This window comes from Pelecanus crispus, chromosome 6, assembly GCF_030463565.1.
Source record: "Pelecanus crispus isolate bPelCri1 chromosome 6, bPelCri1.pri, whole genome shotgun sequence".
NCBI classification, from domain to species: domain Eukaryota; kingdom Metazoa; phylum Chordata; class Aves; order Pelecaniformes; family Pelecanidae; genus Pelecanus; species Pelecanus crispus.
The window spans coordinates 16,634,020-16,656,480 of record NC_134648.1 but is presented as its reverse complement, the minus strand read 5'-3'; the positions used below and the strand labels follow the sequence as shown (position 1 = coordinate 16,656,480).

The 22,461-nt window shown below is 37.5% G+C and overlaps 1 protein-coding gene across 1 annotated transcript in view; it reads left to right on the top strand.

Annotated features, from left to right (window-relative positions):
- The window catches only part of USH1C (USH1 protein network component harmonin), a 52,600-nt gene extending 30,702 nt beyond the window's left edge, over positions 1-21,898 (top strand). Inside the window, exons 16-26 of the mRNA XM_075712427.1 lie at positions 2,520-2,672; positions 3,052-3,168; positions 5,389-5,637; positions 9,747-9,866; positions 14,096-14,158; positions 17,882-17,923; positions 18,231-18,284; positions 18,429-18,528; positions 19,966-20,075; positions 20,788-20,843; positions 21,799-21,898. Coding sequence (XP_075568542.1) covers positions 2,520-2,672; positions 3,052-3,168; positions 5,389-5,637; positions 9,747-9,866; positions 14,096-14,158; positions 17,882-17,923; positions 18,231-18,284; positions 18,429-18,528; positions 19,966-20,075; positions 20,788-20,843; positions 21,799-21,898 — 1,164 coding nt within the window. The remainder of the gene's footprint in view (positions 1-2,519; positions 2,673-3,051; positions 3,169-5,388; positions 5,638-9,746; positions 9,867-14,095; positions 14,159-17,881; positions 17,924-18,230; positions 18,285-18,428; positions 18,529-19,965; positions 20,076-20,787; positions 20,844-21,798) is intronic.
- The last annotated feature ends 563 nt before the right edge of the window (positions 21,899-22,461 follow it).

Genomic DNA, 22,461 nt, shown 5'->3' with positions numbered 1-22,461 from the left:
GTTCTCCAAAAGTCCTCAGAATAATGTATAAAAAAAAGTGCAGAGACAAAAATTGAATGGTTCCCAGTTACGCCTTTGCAAATGTCCCAGTAAGAGGAGTGCTGAACGCAAAAGGCTTTTAAGCATGTACATCACACAGAATGAGCAAAAACAATTGAAAATGTTTAAGCTTGATAGAATTCTTTTATACCTGTAGAGTTATTGCTAAAGTATTGCCATTTCAATTATTAGAGTTTCAGATAATACTTTATTCCTGCTGTTGCTTTGTTCTCTTTATTTCTTTCAATGTACATTAGCCATATTATAGGGGTTTTGTGTTTGTGTTGTGTGTTTTGGGTTTTGGTTTGGGTTGGGTTTTTTTTGGCTGGCTGACTGTAATTAACTGCAGTAGAAGTGTCAAGGAGAGTTCATATGTCTATCTCCTGAGGACTCAACGTTTCTGAGGTGGTCAGGATTGTATCTGATGGATGAAGTATTTGTGTCACTATTTAGGACTATTAATTTAACCTTCTGTGTAGATGGAAAATGCCTATTCTCCTTCATAGAGAATAGGAAATGATGGTACACTGCGATTCTATTTTGTACTGCTATTGACTGTAAGTCATCATGGATGTGTAACCTGTATGAAAGCCAATACAGTTAGGATTTCTATCTGAAAATCATAAATACATGTTATGAAAACTCAGTCTCTTCACACAAATAGGTGATCTTCTGTATTGCTGCTGATAAAGACAGTTTAGAGAGCCTCCAAATACCTTTTCATATTGTAATGAAGATCTTACCCAGTTCCTGTTGAACTCTACTACACAGTGTGGACTAGAAGGTTGAAAAGATGTATTTTTTTAATCTTCTTCTTAGAGAAATATTTTTAAATCTGGAAGTGATGAATTTTCATCCTACTCCAAAGTGCCAACTGTGTGTTTCATTTTGTTTTAAACCCAAAATTTCACTCTGTACTAAAAATGTCTTTAATAGGAAGTAAACTGAATCCATGGGGAAAATGGATGGAAAGGATGACTCATCCTGTTGTATCTGAATGCAGTGAATGTGGCTAAGATTGTCTGATATATGTTCATATTCTGGAACACTTTGGCATGTGTACTGCTTAGTGTGCCTTTAAATTCAGTAATTTTTCAAATGTTGTTACCTAGCAGGTTGACCTGCCAGATGTTACATTTAGTAGACAATACTAAATGTATCTTCTAATTTATTAGAGGATAAGATAATATCAGCAATTATTATTAAGGTACAAACTAATTAGCCTTGAATAAAACATGCCAACAGAATTATATTTGTGTTAAAACATTGATGTGAAAAGTTGGCTTTTTTTTTTTACTTAAAATTTTTAAAAATTTGTCTCCTATTATTGATCCACCACCACCACTTAACCATGAAGCAATAGACAACATCCCACTGAACTCAGCAGTACGAAGCTCCAGTTCACTACTTGACTGAGAGAATTGACTTTTGTAGCTGCCAGGGAAAATGTCTGTTTTCCAAGGCTTTATTATCAATATTATATGTAAAAGGTGGAAGGAAGACAAATAATGCTATGTAGGACGAAGCAAGTTCATGCTTTGAATTCCCAAAACCACCATGAAAAGTCAGTAGCTGATGGTAATGAGCAGAGTAAACTCAAACCCGAAGCTTAGCCTCTCTGGGCACTGGCAGTAATTGACAGCGAGTGGCTAGCTGCTCCTCCTTTTTACTTTTTGATGAATAAAAGGAGAACATGGGCTTTTGAATATGAACTAGGCCCTACCAGTACAAGCGGGAGAGGGTAGCAGAAATGTGACATTGTTAAAGTTAGAATGAGGCGGAGGGTGTATTTCGAAGGCAACAGGAACAGAGGCTCCAAAAAGACTATGTAGTTTTCCTCTTTGGTTGCACTCCACATGAGTAGATTTTATCCAGTGCTTGTAGGAGCTACTTGGTCTTTGTGATGTAGTGTTCTTTCCTGGGAGCAGTTCTGTTTCTGCACTGATCTAAGCCTTTCCTTAGTAATTGCTTATTTCAGTTGTATTAAGGCATGCAATGCTGGTTTTAGGACATATGCATTAAGATGTTTTATGCATAGAATAGTCACATCTGTCTTTACATGAGCACCTGTTACCTGAAAGCAGTCAGTCTTGTGTTTATATAAAAATGCCAGAACAGAGAGATGGCAAATCAAGACCTAACCAAAACTCTTTGAATATTCCAAGTTTTCCAGTGGGCCTTTGTGCCCTAATGTTGTAACTTTGCAGAGGAGAAAAAATGTTGAACTGTCCAATCTTGTCCTACTTAATGTTAATGTGCACAGGCTCTCCAGATAAGGTATTCCTGCAAATTGCTGGGGAAATGGACTTTAGATTTTCTTTTAAAAAAACATCCCCATACTTGCACAGACTGTAATGAAATTTTCAAGGCAGGCACTCATGTACTGAGCTTGAAGTTTGCGATGTTTTTAGCTGATGTAAGAATCTGTTTAACTAAGAAAAAAAAAAAAAAAGAAAAACAAAGCCATCAAAACTTCTCAGAAAGGGAAAGAGCGAAAGAAGTCAAAAAGTGACAGTCTGTGTGAACAGAAGAAGAATAAAAAGGAAATGGAGTTTGAGCAAAAACTTGCCAAAGAGAAAGAAGGAATGTTGGAGAAAGAAAAACAACTGAAAATAAATCGTCTTGTGCAAGAGGTATGTTGTGGTCTCCTATCAAGTGCAAAATTACATTGAAAGAAAATGAGCTGAATCTTTGGTGGAATTATCTTAGCAGGACACTTGTTTAATTATGTCAAAGATAGTGAAGTTTAAAAAAAATGCTGTTGCGCTGCAAAACTCTGTTACCAAGGTTGCTTGTTTCTACAGTCAGTTTTTGCCCAAATAAGGATACCTCTGCAGTTAATGAGTGTCCATGTGTAGTGATGAATTTAATGAAAGACAGCAAAATAGGAAAGCATTCTCGAAAGCATAATTAGTTCTAAAACTAATTTAAATGGCATTTCATACTTTTGAAATGTATTTGTATCGTAACTATACCTATAACCTTTTTTTATGCACTGATGTTATGGTTAAGGTATCTGAGACAGAACGAGAAGACCTGGAAGAATCAGAAAAGGTACAGCACTGGGTGGAAAGGCTTTGTCAGACGCGGTTAGAACAGATTTCCTCTGTGGAGAATGAATCTCCTGAGGTAAAATTCCGGCTTCTCCATATATCTCATGATCTCTAAATAACTCGCTAGTTGTCTCCTGAAAGCAACAGGTTTTTACCAGAGAAAAATCTGTGTTCATCTTTCCCACTCAGCCTTCATTCTAAGAGAGGGCAAAAAAATGGCAGTAATTGATGAATTACAATCTATAGCATGAATTACAATCTATAGCATTTGTTGCTCCTGTATTTTATGGAAAAAAAATTATTATTTTAATGAGCTGATTTTATTTTGTTTTATATATATGTGTGTATATATATATGTATACATATATATATGTATATATAACCACAAAATTGACAATTTTATTGGCTTGTGAGCTGTTCGGGCTAGGTGGGACATGCTACCAATAATAAAACTGAGACTAGAATACCCAGCCATATTTTTTAGTATCCTATGCAAATAAAAACATCATTGATGTTGAGCTATTGGATGCTTCTTTGTATTGCATGGAATAAAGGTACAGGTTAAGAAAATGACAAAAAGGTAAGAAACTCCCAAAGAATAGGGTTCAGTTTTGTGTTTTAAATAGTGCCCTTGAACAAAAGCAGTTGCAGATAGTGATTGTGCCTTAGAGCCTGATGGTTCTAGATGTGGAGTGAGGCTTTCCCACCATTCTGCTGCTCTGGCTCTCTTCCAAGCACAGCTGCTTTCAAAAGGAACACTGCAATCTGCTGAACTCCCCCAGGGTCCCCAAGAAACTGCAACCACAAAGGGGACCCTTGGGGAACACTCTTGCATGAATTTCCTTCAGGTCAATGTGGAGCAGCTCTGAAAAAAGCAGCTGGTCTTCTGTTCTTCCTGGCCTCAGGCTCAGATCCATGTGGCTCTTCAGTGCAGGTCTCTAGGACAGTGGGATGATTATACTGAGTTTTCTCTCGCTACCTAAATTTGGCTGCCTGTGTTCTGCTAGATCTTTGTCCCCCTTACTTTGTAAGGTAAGAGGCAACATTACAGATTAAAATCACTGTTGTATTTCCAGAGCTCTACCCTGATTTAAGACAAGCGCTCTGTGTTGCATTTTCTCAGTCAATTTTTCTATTACATTATATGTAAATATTCTATTACGATTCTTCTACAAAACTACCCAAGCAGTTAAACTCATGTAAAACACAAAACCAGAATGCTTCTGAGGGATTACTGAAGCTGAACAATATTCAGATACTACAGGCTTAAACTGCGACTTGGGTACAAGAGCTGTCAAGATCTCTTGACCTCTGCCAAAGAAATACCTATTTTTTTAGTACCAACAGGCGAGTATGGCAGATAAGGAGATCCCAAAGAATGTCAACAGAGATACCCACTTGAGGGAAGTATTGTCATATTAGACTAAGATGCGTGTGTCTGTAGGACAGCTCATATCTCTAATATTTCCTAAGCAGAGTGCACAGAATAGCAAAATGAAAGACTATCAACTGGATTTCCTTAAATACTTCAGTTGGATCACTGATAAAAGAAATGTTAGCAACTCTAACAGCATATGTAGAATCCTTCTTCATGCACACGAACTTATTTTTTGGGTGAGCTGCTCATTATGTTCAAACTCTGGAGTTTGTTAGCCCCACAATGCATCTGGTGTTGATTAACAGAAATTAGAAGGTCCAGAACCTGCTAAGGATCTGAATTTCATAGCACCCTAAACTTTTTGTTTTGATAGCTGCTTAAGCTTACTTCCCCCTCTTGTATTAATGTCTGGTTATGTTTACACCAGACTTTAGCCCCTTTCCCCTTTTTAATGGCGTGGAATTTCAGGGCCTGTCTTTGATTACTTTCCTTTTATATAATCACCTTTTGAAAGGAGTAATTCTTCTCCTGCAAGGAGCAAATTGCAAGGAGCTTTCTATTCATAAGATCTAGAGAGGCAAAGTTGTGATATCTCTGTTTTGTCCTATGATTTTTACCTTCTGAAGACTCCATGCAGTGGTTTGTTTGGTATTGTTTTTTGGGTGTCTGTGTCATCCCCCCCTGCTGCAACAGCCAAGGCTAATGTCACAGCACTCCAGTTTTCTTCTTTTTAAACTGGAATCCCAGGGAGTGCTTTTAAAAAGAGAAAAAGTTTGTGTATTCTGTGTGGGAGAAGCCAAGAGCTTTCTGTGCAGGAGCAGTTAGGCTGAGTGGTGTTCTAGCATTTGCCATTAATTTATTCAGACCTGTTGCAGGCAGATGAACTGTTAAGCCAGATTTCTGTTCTGTTGCACGTAGTGGGCAAGTAGACGACCTTCCACTTCTCCTTCTGCCACATCAATGCGGTGTTTTGCTGGTGGCCTGCAGCTTCATACCACAGATCTTGATGATATAAACTTAGATGAAGTTGACAAGCCTAAACAATGTGTGGCACCACCTCTGCCACCACCACCCACTGTTACTCCAGCAGCATCAGCTCATCCACTTCCTACATCAAATGTTCTACTTCCAAGAGGTCCAGCCCTGGCAGTAACGCCAGCTTCCCAGGTGACCTCATGATCTGTTTGAATGCATGTGCCTCTACCTCCCCTGACTGTCCTCCCTCCCCTGTTCCATCACCCACTTTATCCACTGGATCTACCCATCTGCCATATGCAGTGTTAAAAGAAGGAATGAGGTGGCTTTGTTGTTTCATAGTAGTGAATGCCGTCCAGAAGTAGTTTTATTTTCATTCTTTTTTTTTTTTTAATTTAAGTCGAGAGGGTTTTGCTCTCTCCTTCCTATGTACTTTGTAACCCTACCACATGCAGGTAACTTGGGCAGAATGTATCAGTTAAAAAGACAATTTGGACTTGAGTGTTTAAGGATTATTTAAAAAAAAAAAAAAAAAAGCAATGGCAGGCAGTAGATTTAACTCATAGTTAAATTTGAGAAAAATATTTGTGTAGTGAAAGTGACTTGTGAAAGTGTTTTAAATATGTCATCAAATTGCTTTGTTAGATGAGAAGAGTGGACAAAGAGAATTAGCTTAAAATCAGAAGCTCAAGCTTGTAAAACATCAACACAGTATAAATTACCAGTAAAATACTTCTAAATGAACTAGAGTTGGTAACTGGTTTTGTATTTTTTGGATGCACAGGAGTTAGGAATTTCTATGAGAAAATATTTTGACTTTCTCCTTATTACAATCTCGGTCCAAAAGAAGATCAAATATAAGAAATTTTGTGCCAGATCTCACTTTAGGAGAGAAATGGCAGCTGTTTCATCATAATTCCCTTTGCTAAGCGCTGTAGTGGGATTCATGTACTCACTTTTATGGCAAAAGATTCTGACTTGTTTCGAACTGCAAACGAGGATCCCATATGGTCATTTCTTTCCTACACAGTTTTCTGCATGGATTGACTGGCTGCATTGTTGGTTTTTACTTTTTTTTGCATGCTTACTCGGAATTACTAGGCTTTGCTTTTGCATAATTCTGGTTGGTGTGGGGAAGAATATGCAAATTAATCAGGGGAAACTGGCAGATTATTTCTATGTGAATAATTGCCCTAATGTGAATTATGAATCTCTTATAAACTGAAGTAGACCTCTGATAGTGCTTGATCTATGTGGTTTGCATGTTTGAAGTGCCAAGAATATGCTAGATCCACTGAAATGGAGATGTCGGATGTTCTTATGGATAAAAGGTTTTCCAAGTTATTTGCAAAATAAAAATGATGTGAAAAGCCACAAGTGTACAAAATACTAGTGTTCAGAGGAGGAATACATTCTCCTAACACTAATAGAAAATATTCAGATAAAAGAAGTAATATAGGAACTGCCATCCTGGATCTGACCCCAAACCCATATATTCCAATACATGTTTCTGGCAGATATGTTACAGAAAAGAGGTTAATGATTAAAGAAAAATACATCAGGCATCAACAAACAACAACAACAAAAAAAACCCTAGCCTTAAAAATTAAGCCAGTTACACTGAATATAATTAGTGTATATAAGGAAAGAACTAAGCTCTTAGTGAAGTATTAATACTGAGCCAAAGCTGCTTTGTTTATAAGTAGATAACCAGTATTCCTGATGTGGTTTCAGACATGGAAGAAAAATCACAAGCTGGACAATTTATCCTTGCCGCTTTTTAAAAAGTTTTTAATACCACAGATAAGCAGAAGCAGTGCATTTATTTGACTTCAGCGATAAAAGATCTTGTGTTTATGCCGGCTAAAGCCAAAAATAAGACAACTGTTGTTGTCCCATAAGTTTATTTTTCTAATATTATTCAAACTGGTAAATCTTCTCTATGTTGCTAAGTTGTTGGCCTTTTTTTTTTTGCCCCAGATCGTTTAATTTCAAATTCAGCTCAAAAAATACCTGACAAAAGGAATGAAATGCTGTCAAATATATCCTTGGAAAAAAAAAAAATCTAGTACAAATTGATCTGTTTCTCAAAATTATTATTAGCTATATACTTTATATGGACCCAGTACTAAGTCTGTTACTGTTTAGGTTGTAAGAAACACCTCCCACATCGGCAAAGTATCTTCTGTGTCAAGCAATCCACTGGTATGTCATGTACTGTTAATAATGACTGTAGTTTTATGAACTTCTTCCCATGTAATGCTAATGTCAAGGGTTTGACTCTGCATGGCTAATTTATTTAAAGTTCAGCACTTGCATTCATGTGCTAGGATCCATAGCTGTGTTACAAGCTACCTAACACCAGGTAGTGGAAATGACTCCTAATGGTCTGAGGACTTCATATTTCAACGCTTCAGGAAGATCAAATATAAGAAATCTTGTGCCAGATCTCACTTTAGGAGATGGCAGCTGTTTCATCATAATTCCCTTTGCTAAGCGCTGTAGTGGGATTCGTGTACTCACTTTTATATACAAATACACAGTCCATGTTTGCATGCTTGGTGTGTCTGTATGTCATATACTTTGTTCTTCTGTCAAGACAGACAAAAGGAGCTAGGACCAAACTATATTTTAAACATAATGGGTGCTAAGCAGCAAGCTTTCTTCTCAGAAGAACCAATATTTGTTTGATAACTCTTTGCACTGATTTTGATTCAGGGTGGCTGGATGTCAGGTTTCCCCATTCTGAGGCACTCTAGAAAAGTCTCTCTAAACCATAGAATCATAGAATTGCTTAGGTTGGAAAAGACCTTTAAGATCATCCAGTCCAACCATTAACCTACACTACCAAGTCCACACTAAACCAGTCAAGGGTAGACTAGACTAAACCATGTCCCGAAGTGCCACGTCTACACATTTTTTGAACACTTCCAGGTATGGTGACTCTCTGGGCCACCTCTCTGGGCAGCCTGTTCCAATGCTTGACTACCCTTTCCGTGAAGAAATTTTTCCTAATATCCAACCTAAACCTCCCCTGGCGCAGCTTAAGCCCATTTCCTCTCGTCCTATCACTAACTACTTAGGAGAAGAGACCAACACCCACCTCACTACAACCTCCTTTCAGGTAGTTGTAGAGAGCAATAGGGTCTCCCCTCAGCCTCCTCTTCTCTAGGCTAAACAATCCCAGTTCCCTCAGCCGCTCCTCATAAGGCCTGTGCTCCAGACCCTTCACCAGCTTCGTTAAATTGTGCAGCTCCAGGAGAAATCATCCAGTTCCAGTACAACTTTACCAAATTGATATGTGTGAACCTGCAGATTCTTTTAAGATCAGAAATCTTAACTATACAGTATATTTTACTGTGTGGAACAACATTAGTTGAGGGATATCCACAAGGACTTTCAAAGATCTGGTTCCAAAAATTTTCTTAAATTATTTCAAAAAGGAAAAAAAGAAAAAGGATAGACAAACAAAAAACACCCCCAAAATTCCCCTATTAAAAAAAAAAAAGTTGGCTTAACCAATTTGCTGGAAGCAATTCAAATAATTTCAGAGGATACAGCTTGTACTATATGAACAAAATCTGGAATACATCACATTTCCTATGAGAAACATCGACAAGCGTGTGCTGAGAGTTGCTGGGGTTAAGTCAGAAACTAAACCCACGGGGCGCAGTTTTGAACTCTTTTCATGAATAAAACTATGCTTGACGTCAGTGGGAGTTTTGACAGTGAGAAGTGTACAATCGGGTTAGTACGTGCTGGATGATTAGGTCTCAGATGCCTCTGGGTATCTCTACTTTGTAGAGTCAAGGGTAGGTAATTAGCATAACTAACCCTTGCTCTTAAGTCAGGATAAGTTAACTTGAAATTCTTTATGGGAAAGCTGATCACTGCAGTCCTGCTGAATTTCATCTTAAAAGATCTATTGAGCCATAGATTAGTTAAAATCTCATTTCAGGTTCACTATGTTCTTGCACTCAACTCTAGCATTTTTTTTTTCCTGTAGTTTCTCATTCAGTTCATTGCCTTTATGGGATAAATGCCAAAAGCAGGGATGAGATTTTTCCATAATCTTGCTGGTGAGGTCAGAGTTTAGGGGAAAAAACTGCTATTTGGATGCAAGAGAAATTATGTTTTGGCTTGTTAACTTTGTAAGTCTTTAAATAACTCTGTAAGCCCTTTGTTGTATTACTGTCATCAAATTAATTACCATAAACTATTTGTATTGAGGCATCTTGGTGAAATGGCAGATTTGTACAAATTATATTGTGAATTGTAATTTTCTTAAATTAACCCCATAGCAACTTGCTCCAAGTCCACCTACCCAACGACATCCAGGGGTACCAATAGTCTCTAAACCAGTCATGCTGCATCCTGACCCAAACTTTATGGTTAGGCCAACAATCAAATCGGAGGCCCTGGTAAGCCTTTTAATGTTCTTTCTCAGAGTGCTACAGTACTGTGGGATTTGTTGTTGACTTGTCCTCAAAGAATCAATGCTTATCTTGTTTTCTGCTAACAAAAATTCATGTAGATTTTCAAATGATCACTAATGGTAAGTACAAAAGGGTATTTTTCCCTTTTTTTTTTTTTTTTCCCCCATGATCTAAAAGTCACTCTTAGTGACAATTTTTGTACTGGGGTGCATAATTCCAGAGCAGTGTAGAGCCTTAGACTCTGTAGACCTTATTTTTCATTTATTCACATGCCGGTATATTTTTATAAATTCTGAATTCGTTTGTCAGAAATGAAATAATAAAAATTAATTACACTGTATTTTTCCTTTGTAAATAGTCATGAACATACTTGAAATGTAGATATATAACTCATTTAATTTCCAGAGAAAAAAAGTTTATTGTTTTATCTTAGACTCCAGTATACTGGTCATGCAGTGCTACTGCAAAGTTGCCTCACAATCAGATTCTTTTTCTTATTTTTTTCCATTTCAAATGTAAATGAAGAAAAACCCCTTAGGCTAAATACTTTAGAACCAACCATGTACCATCTTTTGGAATTGTGGTATATGAGGGAAGGTGAGCCAAGGCTTACCGGGGGTGGGGGGCGGGGGGGAGGAAAAAAAAAAAAAAAGAGAAATACTGCTCTGACAGGTGATAGCTCCCAAATAACAGCCCTGAAAATTCATCAAAGATAGCTAATGGACCAGTTAGTAGTATTTATTCTCGAGGGTCATCATGACTTATGCTATTACAGTTAGAGTTGTGTGTCTGTTATGTGCATGTGTGTGGACATGTGCGCATATGTACATTTATGTGAGCAAGGCAGTGTATTGCAACATGTGAGCTTTCTAAGTGATGGAAAATACATCACATTTGCATTTCATTTATTTAATTACATTATAGCTTATGCTATATCTGACAATAAATGATGGGCACAATATTCCTGGCTGTCTTTAATTTAAGTGGGATGGATTTTTTTTGTCATTTTCTGCTTTAATAATTTAGGTACTCGTTTCTTTATTTTCCCAGTTACAGTTTGAACAAATTTTAGTGATACTTAGTAACTAGTTTTCCCACAGACATGGTCATCTTGAAACTTCTATATTATAAATGGATTGAAATGAAAAATGAAAGCAGTTTTTATAAGTCACTCAAGAGAAGGCAGGTACACAAACTAAAAATAAATTCAAATCCCTCTAGCATAGACATTTCCTTCAGTTGTATGCATTGGAGCTTTGGAGCTTTCATTTTGATTGTGTTCAGTAATTCAGCATCTCTGAGCAATTTGAAATTCCTTAGAGGAGGAATAAACAGAGTAAAATCATAATCTGCAGCTAATATAATCTAGCTCTTGAAAATAAATGCCTGGTGTGCAAATATAAACTAGCTTGCAAAATTGATAATACCCTTATGTGTGATCAGACAGTCTTTGTAAAAATTGAAAATGTTGCTTCTGTTTTTTTGATACTGACTGCCTACAGTTAGTTTGAGAAACTGGCAATAAGATCCACCTCCATAGGGAAATTTCTTATGATTTGTTATGCATGCATGCATATTTTCCAAATCACAAGTCCGCTAAAATGTTTCAGAAGTCAATCATCTTCATTCCCAAACTGCCTTGTATTAGTTGGAAGATCACAGTTTCAGTGGGAGCAATATTCTGATAGGACTTTGAGAGAAACATCAGTCTATAAATTTTTTGTAGACATGTTGCCTCTTACTTCCTTTTATGACTTAATGCAGTAAGTAACTCATTGGCTGCAATGAAGTCACAGTAGTATGTGGGGTAAGACTTGCATGGATACCAAAGCAAAGAGGGAGGCTACTTCTATTAAAAAATGAAAAGGCCAGTGTATGACAAAACAGACAAGGAGGTACCTGCCTGTCTCCAGAAATCTATGAGAATTATAATTTGATTTTATGCAGAAGGAATGTGGGGTTTGGGGGGGACTTTGGGGGGGCGGGGGCAGGCGGACGATCCTTGTTTAAGTCAATGGTTCAGATACACAACCGGTTCAGCTTCTCTTAGCAAACAGAAGTATCATCAAAGGCAAAGGTATCTTCTGCTATTTCTTGTCTTGCTAGATTTCACACACCTTATGGAACTCCAGTCTTTGTCTTAATATGACATAATGCGCATAATTTCTTCTACCTTGTTTTTATGTGAATTTAGCTGTCCTGAATACCAAACTCTAGAAACAATTCTTGTTAGATTTACTTGATTCAAACAGCTAATCAAGTGAGCCTATACTTGAGCAATTCACTAGTAAAGAAGATGAAAAGCATGAACATAAGAATAAAATAAACATACAAGACTGGGTAAAACATTCCTGTTATCTGGAAGGTAGGTGGGCCAGATAGGAACAGTGAAGTTTGTGACTTAAGTTTTCATATTAACTGAACTCAGGTCAGAATTCCCAGATATTCTAATAGTTCATGAAAATGAAATTGTTTGCACTTGTAAGTAGGGAAATGATGGGTGAGGATTAAACCTTGAGTGTAGCCTTGAACACTAAGGGCTGCTGTGGGTCAAAATCAGTGATAACTGTTTGTCTCTGCTGTACTAGAGTGAATTGGAACACACTCATAGCAAAGCTAATTATATTTTGGCTCAGAGAACAGGAGAGGATTGTTATGATTTAGTGGTTGGGTTTTCAGAGATGCAAAACCAACATGAACATTAGTCTCTGCTCTCCAACTATCGCAAACATCCTGTTGTGCAAGTTAGAAGGCTTTGATGTGCTTGCTGCTACTAAAGATTTTTTTTCACTCCTTTGTGGTTGGATGCAGCATTTCTGAAAGGAGGAATGAATATTTAAGCTTTCCTCTAATTTGCAAGATTTGAAGCCTGATTCTTCAGGACTGCAGTCAAGGGACCTCAGACAGGTGCTTAGATACTGTGCAGTAAGACGTGTGATGATTGGAAATTTCAGTAATTATTGGCCATAGCTATACCAAAACCATCTATGTTGAAAAGGAAATATTTTTTTTCTTTTTCAAAGTGGCTAAAGAGAGGCTGAAGAGTTTTGTGGAAAAACTTGCCAGACTTGCCCCAAAAGTCCTTCAAGACAAAAACTCAGTCTTTGTTTTAATTAAATGCAGACCACAAATCTTTCATTAACTCAGGAATATATATATTTTTCCAAGTAATGGTATGACTATAGGACACTGATAGAATCAGTAGTGAAACTGATACATAGTCATTTGTTTTAAAGCAAATTGAGTTTGGAAATGTAAATACTATAGTTTAGTCTGTAGAAAGTTGTTCTTTTGTTTCCGAAGACTCAGGTTACCTGATTTGATACAGGGTTTTGAGTGGAGGCTAGAGAGGTGCGAAGAGTGTTTTGTACAATTTTTTTTTTGGCCCATTTTATTTTTGAAAATTTTTGTAACATAATAAGAGGTTCTTTATTTTAAGTGAGTCCAAACTACAGTGTAACATTTTGTTAATGCCCTGGAAGTGAAAGAAGAACAGAACCGATACGGGATTAAAATCATTGAAGCCCAACATAATAAAATAAAATCCAGCAGTGATTAATCGATATTGTGAAATTACTTGTAGATATCCAAATTAAGCAAGACCACTCAGAAATAAGTCAGTTAAGTTCAGGAGGAATTTTTCTTTATGTACAATGAACCTGTACTAGTAATTGGTATTTAGATAATTGCTTCTTTCAGGATGAGCCCAAATACACATATCTTTTCTTTCAGCTTATCAACTTCATGAGGAATTTAGTAATGGAATTCACCTTTCATTATAAGATATTCCCTGCTAGGAGAGCAAATCTTGAATGTATAACATATAGTTGTCATGTCTTTTCAATATTTTGGAAATTACTTGTCTAGCATTTTGTCCACATGTTTTTCAAAAAACATGGAGAAGAGAACCCAGCACTGTTCTGTAGAGATTAGGGATAAAAGGAGTCATGGAAAATATTTTAACGAAATCTTATGGTACGGAAATGTGCATTACTTACGTACTTGCTCTAGAATTCTTTCCTCTTTATATTCAGTACTATTTCACTGGGTGTGTTCTTTCATTTTGAAATGGTACAGTGAACAAGCACTAACAAATGCAAGTGTGGTTCAGTCCCTAGAAGAGCAAAAAAAGCAGTGAGATTATTTGTGAGTAGGTGATACTTATTTACAGCAAAAAGTTAATTCCTGGTTTGGCAATTTTCTTTCTTTTGCAGCCACAAGAGATGTTTAAAAGGATGGTGGTTTACAATTCATCATTTAGATCTAACAAAAAACAAGTAAAATAACATTTTCCATGTTTTGTGTGGTACTTCTTGTTTTGACTGATCATAGATTTAAAGCTTTCCTTTCTAATCCTGTTGTCACTTTCTAAAACAGAGGATGCAGGACAGCCCTAGTGCATGAAAACTGCTAGTCTTTGTAAACTTTCAGTGTGTGCCTGTGCCTCCTGTTAGTCTAGACAGATAATGAATGAGAGGACAGTAAATCCTTCAGGTTGAACCATCTGTGACTAATTCTATGGTTAGTGCAATCTTTAAGATAGTTGAACACTGATAACTGATCTGATACTGGCAATTTTTTTTATTATTATTATTATTAAGGTTTCCTTGTTTCTTTTAGTCTCCAGTTGCAATGTTTTCTATGATAAAATATTTTCTTAGTTTAACAAGCAGAGCTATTATCATAACATGGTTATTGGTAGGAAATCGGAGGAACTGGTGGTGGAAAGCACTTATTCATATAGCCTTTCTGTGTTGTGTAGGATTTTTCTGCTGTATTGCTACTTTTATTGCATTCCTCTGTCATGGTGATGAAGTTTTCATCTCTTCCTCTTTGGTTAACTGGTGTTCAATAGATGGTCCCTTGAAGTGAAATTCATGCTCACCTTCTCTGCTACTGTTCAATGTGCCAGTTTCTGTGCAAAAAACTTAAGTTAGATGCATTGCCATGTTATATGAAAATGTTGGCACGCAGTTGTGAGCTCATAGTGTGAGCTTTTGAGTAGTACACCATTAAGATTAACAATTTTTGTCTTTTTGATCAGTTTAATCTAGATCTAGAAGGGAAGACTGGATTTGACTGAGATAAATCAAACTTTGAGATTGTTCAGTTGCCGTTGAATGTTAGTATGTTCTGTATATACAACAGCTGTGTTCTCAGTAAATGTGGGTTTTGGAAAATTTTATTACATCTCGTCACAGGTTTCTCTTTAATTCTGTTTTGTTTATTTCAGTCAGATCTCAATTGCTATTGACTATTGATGCTAGAAACTTCAGTAAGCAGTACCATTGGCTTAGATGCTTGTGGTTTGGTTGGGGTTTTCTCAAGGAGTAACTTTATGTTTCATCTAGAAGTCCAGACAGATAGTTGTTTCAGTGCAATCGAACATTTTAATGTTCCAGATTCTACTTATGTTCAGTCCTATGAATGTTATTGCAAGTCAAGAAAGGATCGGAATGGTCTTAACTCTTTTTCGCTTGAGATGTCCTGAGTAGTGGGAGGGTAGGCTTAGCACTGTGGTTTCCACTTGGTGTTGCTTGGTTCATTAGTCCCTGCTTGGATATAGAGTGCGCTGTCTGCTCTCCAAATTTGTGATGCCCATTTCTGGGAAGATTTATTACAGTTCAGTGGATGTCTTCATTGTATCATAGCTGTATTTGTACGTTATTGGATCCAGTTCATATCACTTCTTTGTTTGCAGGTTTTTGTGTTGTGAGGTTTTTAGGGTGTTTTTTCCTGTTTAAAAATTATTTTCCCAGGAAAACTTTCTTCAAGGGTAACATCTGTTTTTCATGAGGGCAACCTGGGACAAAGAGAGTTCAATGACTTCCTTTAGATTACATAACGAATTAGTGACTTGGCTGAGATTGGCGTTCTTTCCTCTAAGTTGCTTGCTCCAAGACCATAGATGTCTACTTCAGCCATGATTCCAAAGGACAATACAAATTCCGCTATTCAAACTGTTAGTTGTTTAGGTAGCTGTCGTTGTAAAATGTTTCTCTTAGTTTTAGTTTTAGTAAGAGTTTTAGTAAAGAGTTTTAGTGAAACTCTTCATAATATCAATACACTTTGTAAATGAATGAATGATTGAGTTTTTTTCCCCCAAGATGAAATTGTACCCTTGCTGAAGTCTGTGATCAAATTCCCATTTATTTAGTTCCTCAAAGTTAGCAGTTAACAAATGTAATGCAACCCATACTAATTGAAATACTAAATAAGGTCTCTCGTGTTCCTATTCCCAAAAGATGCTTTAAATACTATTTCCCTATGGAAAAAATCCACACTTGTGGCAGTAAGTAAAAGTTCTGCAGTTGTGCCCTGAAGATTTAGCTCTCTGGAGCCTGAGGAGACAAAGTCATGCTTCAACCCTTGCAAATGATTCTTCTGTCTCGGAAGAAACGCAGAACAAAGACATGATTTGCTCAAGTTGGTCTTTGATCTCGGGGAAAAGGTGAAGAAAGAGGCAGCCTGCAGGAAAGCCAGGGTTCACGCTATGCAACTTAGTATGCCTGTGTGTAATGACTGCCAGTCCACGCAAGAGTCATCAGCACCACTGTTGCATGGTCTGTATAAGTGTGGTTAGACAAATAGGCAGCACTGTTGTACATGTGAGGGTCTGCTAGTGCAGACCTGTGTAGTAGTGCTCACTGACTTTGTCAGAGACAGTGGTGGTAAGAATGAGATCTGACCCCAGAGGATCATTCATAGTCATGTCAAAATTATACAGGCAACTGAGAGATGATAAAGATGATAACAGGAGGAGGCATTAGTGTTTTCTGCTGCAGCTTTGTCATTTAACAGCCAGCCCTTAAAGATACCAGAGGAACCTTAAGCTGTGCATTTAAATTACAAGTGGAAAAAGGCTTAGCTGAGTCTGAGAGTGGAATAGACTTTTTCATCAGGTGGATCCAGTAGAAAAGAGAGCAATAATGAATATATCAAGCCTGATCACGCACTGAACCACTGGCCCGTGTCAGATATTGGCTTGCCTGCTGTGTCAGCAAAGGGTTGTGTGGTTTTGTGTTGTTCCTATATGCCCAGGTTATTGCAGCTTGAAGCCACAAGAGTGATACAGCATTAAGGTGCATCGGTAAAGATTGGTGTTAAGTCCTGAAGCCGTTAATTTAACGTGCAGGTTAAGTGCAGAGTTTTTATAAATCTCCAGCATTGCCCATACAGTCTCACCTAGAAACTCCTAATCCTCCTCAAGAAACCACCACCCAAACACCATTGATTCCTGATTGCTGGTTCAGGAACTCTCATATTTGCAGAAAAAGTAACTCCTGCTTTTTCCCCTGCAGTGTTGGTCTGACAAGGGTAATGCACTAGGTTTTGAAAGTTTAAGAAGGTGTGAGTCCTCACAAAGCTTAAAACTTGCTCTACCTAACTGCAGTATTATCTTCCCCATTTCAGATGCTCCCTGCCAAAACTTCTCCACAGAACCATATGAGAACAAAATCGGTTTCTGTCCTGTGTTTGCTTGTGGTAGGGAGCCAACTCCCTGAAACTCCATGGAAAGGAAGAGAGAAGGGGGCTGGAAGAGGGTCCTAAAACCCAGACACTGTGGAGTAGTGCTGCTGGCAGACGAATTGGAGCCTGTCACTTGTGCCTGTGTTAGATAGTGCCCAGCATGGTGATAGTCCCAAGAAAGGTTGCTCAGAAGAGTGTGGCAGAACATATGTGCCCATGATGCTTTCAAGATTTGTTTCTGTTCTGTCAGGTGTAGAGAGGAAGTGTGGAGCTGACAGGGTGGTAAACCATCCTCAGAATTGCTCTATAGTATGACCAGCTCAAACCGCTGATCTGTCGTAAGGTTTTGAAATGTCTTCTGACTGTCAGGGCAGGCTATTTGCTGCCTTTCTGTGCTTTTCTCCATTTACTGTCTTCTTTCATAGCTTACAGAATTACATGTTCTCTCACTAATAAATAAAATGGAATGTGTGTGTTAAGTGTGTGCATGAGCCTGGTGTTTTTACAATTAAGTATTGTTTTATTCTCAGGGCTTCCAGAAATATTTGGAAGATTTTGATCCATATTCAATGGTAAGGAGAGAATTCAAATATGTCTTGCTGTTTAATATGAAATACACTGGAAAAAGCACATTCTTGATTTTGAGGGCTGGGAAGGGGGTACGGTTCTTGCTTGTTGGTTTGCTGGGGTCTGCATGTTTGTCTTTTCTAGTCATGTTGAAAGGGAGCTTTCTTACAGGAAAAGATGATCTGGTATTCTGATCTTCCTCTAACACTATTTTGGAGGAGGGAAAGGTCCCTTTTCTCCCATGAACTGCATAGATCAGCTTAATTGATTTGTGTTTCCAAGGTGGAAATGACTAATCATATCTTTTCATAGTTTACCCCAGAGCAGATTATGGGCAAAGATGTACGGCTATTACGAATTAAAAAGGTAAATACTATATTATTTGATTGATATTTAAAGGGTTCATGTAAGCATTTCATGTACAGTCCCATTTACTGGGAAGAGGGAAAAAATAAGGTCCTGTTGATTGCAAAAATTAACAGCCTTTTCTGAACTAAAACTTTTTAATAGGAGGGATCATTAGACCTTGCAGTCGAGGGAGGAATTGATTCTCCGATTGGAAAGATAGTTGTGTCTGCCATCTATGAGGGTGGTGCTGCAGACAAACATGGTGAGTAACAAAGGGGAATTTGAATGCTGCTGCAAAGTGGCTCCTTACACTGGCTGAGAGTTGTTGACTGACTTCATAGCTATGCCTAGTACTGAGAGGCACGCTTAGATTATCCAAGGCAGCCAAGTTCTGTCTCAGCTCTAAGGGCAGCTCAGAAAGAGGCTCACGGTTTGAAGGGTGCTGCTTAAATAAATAATTATGTAAACTTTATGAATATTGTTTAAGAAGAAATGATCACTGCTGCTGTATTTTTATCATAACAGAATTTTCAGTAACATGGCCTGAAAATGTAGAGCTCTTCTTCTAATGACTCCCCTTTTTCCAGTCTGATACTAAAAAAGAAAAAAACAAAAAAACAAAAACAAACAAAAAACCCAACAAAACAAAAAACAAACCAACACCTAATTCTCTGGGGTAGTCTGTTAATTAAGGAAAGTAGAGTATGTCTTCATTATTTCATAATTGCCAAGCAATGACATTTGTAGTACTTCCATGTGCAAATCAATTACTAGACCATGGCTATGCTACACTGCTTAGTTTTTTGTTCTTAATGCTACTTTCAATAGTAGTTTGTTTTGTAAAACACCTGGCTTTACTCCCAAAATCCCACTAAAGGCCAGAGCCTTCTGGCTAACAGCTTAGCCCTCTGGAAGGCACAAGCACATGCATACCAATATCCAGGCTTTGCTCTTGGTGGCCAGTATCTTTCATTCTTTCCTTGAGAACCCTGGTGATGACCACCAGGTAGATGGACAGGACAATATCTCCTTATGTTGTCTTTGCTGACCTTGTCCCAACCAGCACCTAAGTTCAAGTCATGCTTGCTGTGAAAGCATCTCAGCCACTTGATCTCTTAAGTACTTTGTTTCTTTTTGACTCTTCACTGTTGTGAGGCTCTCCTATAGCTAAGGCTGTCCCCTTACCATCTGTGTTTTTCCTGCTTTGAATCCAGTCCCAGTTAGCTGATTGTGCTTCATTCCAGATTAGCAAGTCAAAATCAGTTCGAAGGACTAAACGTTACACATGCTATTGCAAAGGAATGACAGCCATGCAAACCCTTGACAAATGCTACTTATACCTTGAGGTATTTAAGTAATGATGCCATTTTCATAGTAGTAACACCCTACAATCAACCACAATTTGTAAGCTGTATAGACAGATTACCCAGACAGGCAAACTGCTGCTACAGAAAATCTTGTTGAAGTAGTTTCTTACTGGTCATGATCAATGAGATTAGTGTGGCTTTTCAATGCCTAAAAATTCCTTTTGCTTTTGCCTGTAGCAAACTTTCTTGTCTATATCAATTTTTAGTGTAAGCCTTCACATGTAGTGAAGACACTTTCCATTATACTCAGTACTGCATAAATATGGGACTGAAAAGACTCGCAGAAATTTTTTTGCTTACGTGTATGTATACCATATTGGTCTCTTCACCAGGAGGCGTAGTGAAAGGGGATGAAATACTAGCTGTAAATGGCAAGATATTAATTGACAGCAGGCTGGCAGAAGCACAGGCAACTCTAGCAAAAGCTTGGAACATGGGTGGGGTAAGTAACCTGGAATATTTTTTCATTCTACTTCCAATGCTCATACGAGGTATATTTTTCTTTCATAACATTGTCACATCAACGCCAATAAGATCGCAAGCGTCAAAAGTAACAGGTATGCCATGTACTACCAAAGTGAGCTGAAATCTGCAGAAGATACTGATATATAGCATCTCTGAAAATCATGCACATAATTTACTGTGAAAGTTCATGGCATTTAGCCACACGTCAAGATTGGTATTTAAATACATTACATTCTGAGTGTTTATAGTACGTTTATCTGTAGAATTTCTTTTTGATATTGAAAATGACTTGCAAACTTATTGGAATTTTATGATAATAGTTTATCTTATCTTTGATTTCTTAATGTACAAGTAACACTGCATTTCAGCTACAATGAATGTTCTCTCGTCAAGAACTGCATTAATTGCTAAGGTGACCAAATACAGGATGATTCCTAGAACAATTATTTTTAAAAGCTTGTTGCAAGACCAGTAGATTTTTCTTTAATTTCAGGGTACAAATCAAACAGCTCAATCTTGAAATGGTCTTCCTATAGAAGTCTTTAATAGAGATCTTTCTGCTGCTCCCTGTGGTTTTCCAGGAATAGATTGCCTTCCTGATTCTCTATCTGATATTCCATGGTGGTCTACTAACCATCTCTAAAAGCAGTATTTGGCAGTACATGTTTGCTTGTGCATTTCTTTTTCAGGATTGGATTGACTTAGTCATTGCAGCATCACCTCCAAAGGAATACGATGACGAAATGTAAGTGCATAAACTTTCTTTCTCTGGGGATTAAAAGGCTAGTAACAATAGTCTATACACTTTGCTTTTTTTATCAGACATATTTCAAGTATTTACTTCTTGTGGACTGCATAACCTTCTGCATCATATAGTTGCAAATTTGATAGTTATAAGTAGCTATCATGCATTACAGCAGTGGTTTCCAGACTTTTCAAAATGGTGATTCTCAGAATTGGTTGTAGGTGACTACGCACTCATACTTTTGGTTTAAAGTTTGAGAATTTGGGGGGGGGGGTGGTGGTTTTTGTTTGGGCTTTTGGGATTTTTTTGTTTTGTTTATGTGTTTTTTGTTTTGTTTTTTTTTTGTGGAAATCGCTTACTTCAGTCTGTATCACTTACTGTGGTCCCATGGATCATAATTTGGGGGAACAAATGTCCGTAAGCATTCTTCATCACAACCAGACATTTAATTCTGTTTGGTAGTTTAATTAGATTGCAATTACTATCCTTGTCTAAGCTGACCTAAGTGTAAAATTTTCAAAAGAGCTAAGTGATTTGGGTGTCTTGGCAATTTGTGGCATTCTCAGAGTCCTTTTTTTAAAGATAATCATCATAGGTGTGAAACAGAATCTATGGCTTAAAGTGTGATAGAGCTATCAAGTCGATACAACTTGCTTTACTTTGGACAAACAGTTTCAAAAGCATGACCAGTGTTTTCTAGCTTGACTGAAAGAAAAGATTTGAAGATATCCTTGCTACCAAGTAAAATGGCAGAAGAAAGTTTTGAAGTCACTGTTAACCCGGACTCTTGTTCTATGTGGAATACTAGAGTATTAGTTGCTGTAAATCAGTATAGTTTCACTGGCTAACACCGACTGAAGATTGCTGTAAAATTGTGTTTGATACCTGTGCATAAACTAACAAGCAAGGAAATAACTGTCACTGTTATTTTTGTTTTCATATTCTGTATATTTAGCCGTACTATTCCCTCATCAACAGTCAGTCCCAACACACACAGAAAGGTTTTTGAAGGCAGTGCACCTGTGTACAGACAAGGGTATCTCCTGCAGCTGTAGCCACTGCAGTGTTCCCTCATGGTGAATAGCCAGACCTGGGTTAACATGACTGTCCATCGTGAGGCTGCATTATTTTTTCAGCATGTGCCTGCCTGTGCATTGCATGCCACACTTGCTTTTGTTCTGGCATGCTGGAGTGTTCTTTGGGCTTTTGCCATGCCTGTCCTATTAAAATATAAGTATTTAGTTTCTATTTCATAATGTCCCTTAGAGGTCTTCTCCAGAATTAGTTTGTGATCTGCCAGACTATGAAATAAATAGGCCCTTCCTAAACAAGTAGGATTTATCTAATTTTTTTCCTTATCTGTGGACCACTGCTGTGGCTTTGTGAATTCACAAGTATATGAGTAACTACAAATTACTTCCTTGTTACGGCTTGTCCAAAGAACAAGTTTCCATTTGTGTTAGATGACAGTGTGCCTGTAAACAAGTATTCATGACTGTTTGGTTTTCACTGAAGTTTGCCTGTGTTAGTTGTCACTATACAATGGGGTTGTCTCCAAATTATCCTTGTGTCACAAACTCAGTTTACTGTGTATGGTTTCTCTATGCTGTAATTACTG